Source organism: Indicator indicator, chromosome 11 (genome assembly GCF_027791375.1).
Source record: "Indicator indicator isolate 239-I01 chromosome 11, UM_Iind_1.1, whole genome shotgun sequence".
NCBI lineage: Eukaryota > Metazoa > Chordata > Aves > Piciformes > Indicatoridae > Indicator > Indicator indicator.
In genome coordinates, this window is record NC_072020.1 from 14,465,025 (window position 1) to 14,474,457 (window position 9,433).

A 9,433-nucleotide genomic window follows, 5' to 3' on the forward strand; every position below is an offset into this window, starting at 1 on the left:
TTCCCAGTATACAGGTTCCAAAGCAAAGTCACAACGTTAGTGGTTAAACCCCCTGGCTAAATAGACCCAAATGAGTACACAGTAAGATGAGGACTGGCTTATCTGCCATAGTTACATGAGTAACTTTAATTCTGCGCTTGGCAGTCTACTAAATGCACATAGAAAATTCCTACTGATAAATATTTAACATGACAAATATAACTTCTAAGACTTGAGTCCCTAAAATGTCTGTTAGCATGGAAGTTAAATATTTGTTACCTAGTTTGCTTGAGCACGATTTAAACTGTCAGTTATAGGCTTACACATGTATAAAAAGTATAACAGTTTGTAGAATTGATTTAGGCTGTCTTACCCTCCAACGTTCTGGTGTATTTTCAGTTAAGATGCAGCATACTGACCACTGTGCTGCTATTCTGCTGTTCTGAAGCAACTGAAGCAGTATGTTTCCATCTGGGGATTTTTGATGCACATGGTAAATGTTTGTGTTGCTAAGTCTGTTCCATTGTTTGAGATCAACAGTAACCAGGAAAGTAGCTACATTGTTCCCCATTTGAAAAATCAACATAAGTTAGACAGAACAGTACAAAACCTGGGAAGAGCTTCAGCAGAACACAGCATGTTCCCATTAACTGTTAGGAATACAAAAGAAACTAACGGATGACACTAGAATCTCTCAGGCAACATCTTAACTGAAAACACAGTGCTACTGAAACAGCTCCACCCAAATCCAGGGAGGTAAAACCCAAGGAACACCTAGACAAAAATCTACTGGCAAAAGGGAAGTTTCAAGGGATCAGCACATTTTTAAATAACCATTCCAGGCTTAGATGTGCCATAGGCTTGGCTTCAGTCTTATGTGTATTCTGACCTTTCAGTTTTAAGACCCTGTATTGATTCCCAAGTTACAGCAGACAGACTATGCTCTGTGTTACTCACGAGACCCAAGTATGGCACACATGTAAAGAACAGACACTGCTAGCAGACAGTTAGCAAAATCATTCACATGATAGCTGCTCTCAACAGAGGGCAGGCTGGCGCTGAGGTGCTGGGACAGTCTCCATGCAACAAAGTTGAAAATACACCCTTGATTAAGCAACCTGCTATGTTTAGGTTTTAAAATTAAGGCATATTCAAATGTTTCAATGTAAAAGATTACATCACTTTTGTAGGTTAATCAGGTAATGCAGAACCACATGGAATTTCCCCCAGCATAATTGTTCACATATACATTATTCTTTTCTAGTTTGCATAACTCCATGGCAAAACAACTGCATACTGCTTTGTTAGGTATCACCTTCACAACTGTTACTTCCAAGGCAACAAAGACAAGATGAATTGACAAGTACCAGTGATAAAAAAGTATTCTTTACAAGAACCCACAGAGTAATACTTGCCCCCCTCTGTTCACTGTTAAAGAAAAGACTGTCTATGAAACACTACATTCAGAAACATGAGAAAGTAGGCAATTATGAAATGGACCGAACTTTGCTTCTCTTGAAGCCACATTTTTTTTTCAGTGAATTTGACTTTCAGTGCAGCTCCAATTCATGCTTTTAGTGGTACATTACAATTTCCAACATGTTAATTTCAGTCTCTTGAGCCTTCAGTGGCATGCTTATAAATTATGGTTTTTATTAGTATGGTCAGGGTAGGAAAGGAATTTAGGGTTTTGATTATAAAATACAACATCTTTCTCTGATCCTCTTAGCTAGGCTTTTTCTTTTCTTCTTCCCATTCTTTTCTTTGCTGTCTTCCATTTTTCTGGCTCTAATTTCTCTCATTAAATCGAAAAACACCTTAAAAAAAAAAGTAAGAATGTAAATGCAAAACCAGTCACAGACATACAAGTTAATTTATGCTATCACTGATGATATCCATTTTGACTGTTTAGAATTAAGTCAATTATCTGCAACCAGTTCAAGAATAAAAAAAAAAATCCATCTAACAAATCAGTGGTTTTAAAGGCTGAGTTGATAGGATACAATCCTGCTTCTTTCATGGGACTATAATCACCCACTGACTTCTGATGTTTGCTTATGAATCCTGACAGACAATTTTCCACAAGGACTGGAGTAAGTCTCTTCACCAGCCAAGCTTTTAAAAAAATGTATTATCTATATCTTACCGAGTAAGCTTAAGGAAAAAGTGAAACATCCTATTCTAGAGACCTTAATGTAACAGCAGCATACCTGAACATTTTATGATCAGTGTGTCTCAGGATGCAAGTCTAAAAAAAAGTGACTAAAAGATAAATCAGCACTTCCTCAATCACAATCACATCAACAATTTTTTACATCAGGTAATTTCAACTGCCATATTACAATCTTGAAATACCTGTGAGCTTCATTTTCATCAAATGGTTTAGTAGGAAAGGAAAATGACAAAGCTGGAGATACATCAATGGCAAGTTTAACACAGATCCCACTGTCAGTTAAGGCTTTATGACACAACTGCTTAAAACTACTTTATTAATTTGAAAGGCAGATCTTGACTTGTAGGAGGCTACAGCAAATAATAATTTCATCTTTATAATTTTATTGTGGGTAATCAGCTGACCAGTTCTAAGCCTTTTCTCTCTCAGGAGATGTTCCCTAGATCTATACCAGGGGACCTGATCCATTTCCATGAAATGTGGACAGCACAGGGGCTGAAATCTCCTGCATAGAACTCAGCAGGTTTTTATTTGCAATGACACTGATCTTGTACTGACTGCAGCAAAAGCACCAGCCTTCAGTACAGGGGATCCTAAGCAAATCAAGGGAACTAAGCATTTCCATCAGGAAATAAGATTACCTTTAGATTCCCAAATGTGCACAAAAATACTTTCTTGTCCTAAAATCAGTGTTAATGGTAAAATGCAACTACCAGCGTGCTTCAGCAGCAGAATGCTACTAGTGCTGAAAGAGAGACTTGGAGCTCTTTAGTAGCCTATCATGGGTGTGCAAAAGCTGTTGATTAGAGAGCTATTACAGATATGTTTGGGGTTTTTACCTCCTCAGCCACTGAACAGAAGTGGATTTTGAAGAGCTGAGAATACCTATGTGACTGTAATAGAATCCCAGAATTCCAGGTTGGAAGGGACCTCAAGGATCATCTGGTCCAACCTTTCTTGGGAAATGCAGTCTAGGGAAGATGGCCCAGCACCCTACCTAGCTGTCCCTTCAAAGTACCTAATGGTGGTGACTCCACCACTTCCCTAGGGAGATCTGATTGTTCTTACTGTGAAAAATTTTCCTTTTGTGTCTAATCAGAATCTCCTCAGGAGTAACTCATATCCATTACCCTTCGTCTTTTCCATGTGCAATCTTGCACCAAAACTAAAAGATATGCTAGTTTTAATACCAACAATGAAATCAGAGCTCTATTCAGTTGAGTCCTATTTTCTCTACAGAACAGCAACTACTTACTGTAGTACTGAACAATCAGTTCCTTGAGGAAGATCACTGATAGACAACAGTGAAGGTTAAGTTACTGTAACAGAGAACTCATGCTATGACTGTCATATTGCAGCTGACAGCTCATGCATAAGGATATACATCAGTGAAATTTTTCGATGTGTGATCAAGTCTGTGAATAGCTCTGAAAGGAAAGGTTGGCACACTGAACTAAGCTACTTATTTCTTTTGCCACATATCTGTAGACTCTTTCAGTCTACAAGGCTGAGAGTTATTCTGAGTTCTGTATTCCTAGAAGTCCTGTCTCTGAGTTATAGCTGAAATACAACTGACCAATAATTCACGTCCTTGGAGACAAAGACTGTCTCTTATCTAATGTCTTTATGAACATGTTTTATTCCTGAAAACTCATGAAGCACTTCTAGACTATTCAAATCTTAAAAAGGTTCATCGATTCTTCATCAAAGCAACACAACCAAGCATCTGGTTAAGCAAGGACAGATAGCTCCCATCCCTGGTTTTATAAACAGTTTTATTCTGGCTGAGGATCACCATTCCTTACTGTTCATGAGATTGTCTTCTAGTTATAGAAAACACAAAGAAGTCTATGATAAAGTAGATGCCTCAAGAATTTTTAATGAATTTACATCTTGTACTCCTTGCAGTTTAGGATGGGATGAACTTGTTACACTAAGTATTTTCACTGTTCCACATGGAATCACAAGCTACGGGAGAAAAGCACTTGACTGAAACACTCAACTTATGAGGCATGACCCACAGAAAGGAAGTGTAAAGTAAAAACTAATGGAGAGATTCTTTGTATTAAGAGGACAGTTATTATTACCTTGTCAACATTAGCTCGAGTTTTTGCAGAAGTTTCCACATAGTTAACATTCCACTGATCAGCTCTGTTTTTTGCTTCCTCTACAGAAACTTGCCTTTTATCTTCCAAATCTGATTTGTTACCGACTAGCAAAAAAGGAACATTCTCATCTTCTTTAACTCTTAAGATTTGCTCCCTGGAGAGAAACAAAAGGAAAGGAAGAGGAAAATTAAGCCTTGCATAGAGTACTATTTTTAGAAAAGAAATATTCAGGCTAAACACTCTTCCACCTTACAGTGAAAACCCACTCGTAGTTTTTACAAAGCTTACGTAACAGTAAAATCTTAAACCTCATTATGACATTATACAGAATGAAGACAGGTAGCCACCCCTCCAGGAAGGAAGGAGGCAAGTCAGTATGAAACTAAAAGAGCAGAACAAGATTGGCTTAGATAATAAATTATATTAATAAGTCATTCAATTTAAAAAAAGCTGTTACTTGAGAGCATTTACTGGTCTCTTCATGTTGCTATTTGTGATTGCCTTTTTTTTACCTACCCAAACATCAGGTTTACACTTCTTTTTTTTTAACTAATAAAATGCATGTGCCATTTTTATAGCTGACAAAATGGTTTATAGCATATCAAGAGAAAAATTCATTCCTTTCAGGAATTTCTCAAGCCAATTATGTTCAGCCTCTGCAGAGATGTTCATTCAGTTAATAAGCCAGTGTACATATACAAGTGGTACATGCATCAGATTCTTAAGGACAGAGCCTTCTACTGTTTGAACTGCTAGGATGAAAGGTTTAAAGTTGTAAATAAAACTCAGTACTGGTCTGGCACATAAGTCTTAGGCACTTAAAGAAAATAATTCTTCTAATTAGAAATGTATTTTAAATACCAGGAAAACATTTTCCCAGAAGCAGGATACTCTGTTTTGTCTCTGAAAGGAGTACAAATTAGTAGTGAAATGCAGCCTTTTATCATGGAGCAACTTCTGAAAAACTAACAAAAAGCACAGAGAAAAAAATTCCATTTGAGGTGAATCCTACTGTCAGATTTCAAGCTGAGTGGAGGGAAGCTGAAGAGAGTTAATTAATATTCCAGGTGCCTTAAATTGGTGTATGGCAGAATCCTCCTGCTATTATAAAAAACTCTCAACAGTATGCAGCCTTCTGGAGGCAGACTACTCAGGGCTGACAAACTGAAGAAAGCCCTTTTTAAAACAAATATGTGAGCTTGTAACACCACATTCATCTCTGACATGTAATTATTGCAATATTCCTCTTCTCCGCAACAAATACTTCTGCAAATGTTTTAACATGGTCTGCAGCTATCCAAAAAGCAGTTTGAACATCAGTAGATTAGGAAGGGTGCCCAAAAGAAAAAAGTCAATGCCTTGCTGCAGTACCTGTGCAAACAAGATTTCTGCTAAAAACTAATAGTTTTCAACTTGAATTTTTCAGGTGATGCCAAACACTCTCACCACATAAAGAGTTAACCTAACAGCAATCCAGCTGACAATACCCTTCTTTAGAATCTTCAGAGAGGGCTTATCTCCTGAACAAGAAATATCTAATTAATGATATGCCAGCTGGAAATCTAAAACATAAAATAAATTAAAAAAAAAAAAAAAACAACACAAAAAACCCACCACAAAAAACATCCCCCCACCATACCCAGATCAATTCTACTCAAAACAAGACCACATTTTATCAGACATTTCTAAGTTTAGTCACTGATCTGCTTTCTGTTGAAAAAACCCACAATTCGGAGCTAGGGCATTTCAGAGCATACCAGGAACCCCATTGAAGACACTGAAGAGCAGTAAAAAACTCTTGTTAAGACTTCTAGCATTTCAGCATAACAAAATTCCATGGAAACGATCAAATATCCAAATTCTTCTTGCCACTTTTCTTTCATATCTGTCTCTTCAGCAGTATTCCCTCAGGCCACTCAACAAGGCCAAAAGTATTTTAACTGTACCTTCAAGAGAGGCAGGCAGAGCAGAAAGTAATTTTCCCAAGTTACTTAGGCTTCTACAGTTTCAAAGGCAACTTGAAAGGCACTGTCAGATTTGGATTTAGAAGAGTTCTAATCTCTTTACCAAGGGGATTTTTCCTTCCATTTTTTGATGTATCAGCAAGTATATTGTCAAAATTCACACCTTTGCTGGAGAAGCAGGACTTTTTCTAGAGCCGTAAGACCATGAACTTTGAAGCAGTAACAGGATTGTAAACATATCTGAAGAGGTTATGCGCTCCAGAGCTCAACTATACTAAACAGTCTTCCTTGATTGACCATACTTAGCATAAGCCTGCAAACTGATCAAGAACTACTCCACTCTCCTTCCCAAAATATATAAACACACATATAGAGACAAATAAAGAACACCAGAAGAGGAAAAACTCATTTTCTTCCATCTCCATACCTCCTCATCCCTTAGAGATATTACTTTCTGCTACTTAGCGCTAATAAAATTGAATTGCAACAGCATCTCTGAGAGGTCTTATTTCAGTGGGATGCAGATACTTTCTTTTTACTCTTATTTGCTTACTTTTCTTTCAAAGGCCTTCTCTTGTCCTATTTTTCTACTGTTTGAAATGATTAAAAGAATAATTCTGATCTCTTCTGTCCTTTTTACTACAGTGATAAGTGATTTAAATAGGCTCCCTTTCAACTAAAATTAAGCACCTACAAAATACTGCTGCCTGTTTAATAGTCTGTTATCATTACAAGGGCTTTAATAGGCTGCAGGGCTGAAAAGCATTTAAAAATACCCTACTGTTAAATCTATTTTAACACCATAAAACGATCCAGTTCCAAAATCTGCTTTTTTACCACGTTTCTCCCTATTAAGTAAAATACTGAGGTTGATGGGAAGGGCAAATACTAAGCTGAACTTTGCTGAACTTCTGCCTTTTAAGTTCAAAAATTTACACTAGTATTTTATAGAGAAAATTTCCATCCAAGCAAAACTGAAGGGACAGATTTACACAGAATACACAGCTACTACTCACTACTCAAAGATAATTCTTATTGCTGTTGTTCATAAAATCACCTTTAAGAGATAAAAAAGACTTGTGTTGCTGATGTTGTGCATTTCATTCTCCCACAACACAATCGTATCACCTAAGAGTTGGCAGACAGACATCACCAGCCGTTGTTCTTCTGCACAGTCTGTAACTGAAATCTGGTCATCTTTACAATACCAAGTATTCTAGAATAAACCAGCTGGAAATGCTACAGCTGCTCTTTTGTTCCAGGTGGTGTTTTGTAGGTTAAGAGAAACACGACGTAGTTCTCTATATGAAGCAAGGAGCTAAACGAGGACTATGTTGGGGAGTACACAGTACTGTACATACATTACACACAACCATGCAATCTATAAGCAGTTTTCCTCAGCTCCATTGTTTTGAATAGCAGTGTACCTACTCACAAATACAGCTTCTTAGCAGGAGTGCCAAGCGAGAGCAGAAGCCTTCTGAACATTGCTATCTATCTGCTCTGAGGCAACAGCATTCTGGGTATTCAGAAACATAGCAGCAAAGATATCTGAAGTGGTAGAGATAGCAAAAGTATGGCTAGGCATCTGGTCAAAACATCATGTGGCTGCAGTAAGAGTCCAGTCATCCAGTATGGGCCATCATAAGGACATTACAAAACAAACAGCTTTTAATTATCTCACTGTAATTAGAAAAATTATTTTGCCTTGTAACTTACCTGAAGTCTGCAGTTGCTGCAAAGGACTCCAGCTCTGTAATAGAGAAGACACAAAGAAAACCTTCTCCACTTCGGAAGTAGTTGTCTCTAATTGCAGCATAGTCCTCCTGCCCTGCTGTGTCCAATATATCAATCTGGACTTCTTCCCCATCCAGAACCACCTTTTTCCTGTAGCTGTCTGCTTTGGTGGGCTCATAATCTTCAACAAACTAGAAAAAGAAAACAACACTTCATGATATAGAACTATGCCTGTGTGAGGCAAATGCTATTTGCATCTAAGATGTAACAAACATCTGACGTGGCTGCAGTCACTAATAAGTAAGCACAAGTATTTAGGCTGTGTGAGGTACTCAGATGATTCATAGCTAAAGCAGGCTTTCCATCAGCCCAGTTTATAGGTTTTTGCTTTCTACAATGACAACAAGGAAATTTCAGAGGTAACTGCAAAACATCAGTGTCTGTGCACTAGCCAAGCCTCTGCTTCTGGTCAAGCACAACATATGGCTGTGATCCATTATGCTAACAGGTAGTCCTGACTTGGAATACATTTAGTATCAATTTTTGAAAGACAATGAAGCCAAAACTTCTGCCTTTTAATAAAAAAAAAAAAAAAAAAATAGTTTCACTGGAAAAAAGGAAAGAAGAAAAAGGTTTTCTTTCATCACAGCAGCATTAAAAGTATGGGGAAAATTGGTCATCATTTTAGGCATAATGTGACTCACTAAGTGGAGAAGCCTTGAGCTATGATACTTAAGTTCTACTAGGTCTAGTGAACAACGACAACATATATGGTATATTATAACAGACCATTTGATTGCACAGAAGTCTGAGAAATGCCAAATTATACTTTCACAGGTCTCTAGTGATTTACCCTCCAACCTAAAAAGTATATATTTTATTTGTTTATTTGTTTTGTTTAATCACTGACTTTCATACCACATCATACACAGGAAATAACCAATGAAGGCTGAAACAACACTACACAGCAGACATCTGCTGAGATAATTTCTAGTACAGATTCTTACCTCATCATACATAAACTGTAGTGTTAAAGCAGATTTTCCTACACCACCGCTTCCCACCATGATGACTTTGTGTAAAGCCAATGAATTCTGTCCTTTAGGCTTATTTGCTGCCATCTTTGGATTGTAGAAAATTCACAGGTATTAAATGAAAAAAATCTAGAAGAAAAATATTGCTTCATTAGTTTTCTCTTCCTTCTTCCACGTGCACTGTTTAAAGTGGATTTGATTTAAATCTCTACATATCTAAGGATTTAACTTCAGTTCTGCTCTCTTCAGTGAAAACTAGATGCTTTTTCACTGGAAGCCATTCCACAAATTATACCAAGCTCATCTTTTTTGGCATGAGCAAAGAAAGCCTTCACCATTTAGAAAGGGCACAAGTGGGCTCACAGCATCCAAAAGCAATAAAGATAAAAGATTTACATCTTGCTATGTAGTGTTTTCTCTCAGAAATACAGTATCTGT

At 37.2% G+C, this 9,433-nt stretch overlaps 1 protein-coding gene across 1 annotated transcript; it reads right to left on the reverse strand.

Moving 5' to 3' along the window:
- Positions 1–1,258: 1,258 nt before the first annotated feature.
- On the reverse strand, positions 1,259–9,111 carry RALA (RAS like proto-oncogene A). The gene is made up of 4 exons (XM_054385069.1): positions 8,969–9,111; positions 7,944–8,152; positions 4,240–4,414; positions 1,259–1,796 (listed from the first exon to the last, which is right to left on the reverse strand). Exons 1-4 carry the CDS (start codon positions 9,080–9,082, stop codon positions 1,674–1,676), a joined length of 621 nt encoding a protein of 206 aa, XP_054241044.1. The 5' UTR covers positions 9,083–9,111; the 3' UTR covers positions 1,259–1,673.
- Between the last annotated feature and the right edge of the window lie 322 nt (positions 9,112–9,433).

What these genes read in the sequence shown, in the direction of transcription:
- RALA (XM_054385069.1), bottom strand. Translation starts at nt 9,082, where the DNA reads ATGGCAGCAAATAAGCCTAAAGGACAGAATTCATTGGCTTTACACAAA. An exon ending in TACAGTTTATGTATGATGAG is followed by an intron (nt 8,153 to 8,968) that starts GTAAGAATCTGT and finishes TTCTTTTTCTAG; the next exon opens with TTTGTTGAAGATTATGAGCC. An exon ending in GCAGCAACTGCAGACTTCAG is followed by an intron (nt 4,415 to 7,943) that starts GTAAGTTACAAG and finishes GTTTCTCTCCAG; the next exon opens with GGAGCAAATCTTAAGAGTTA.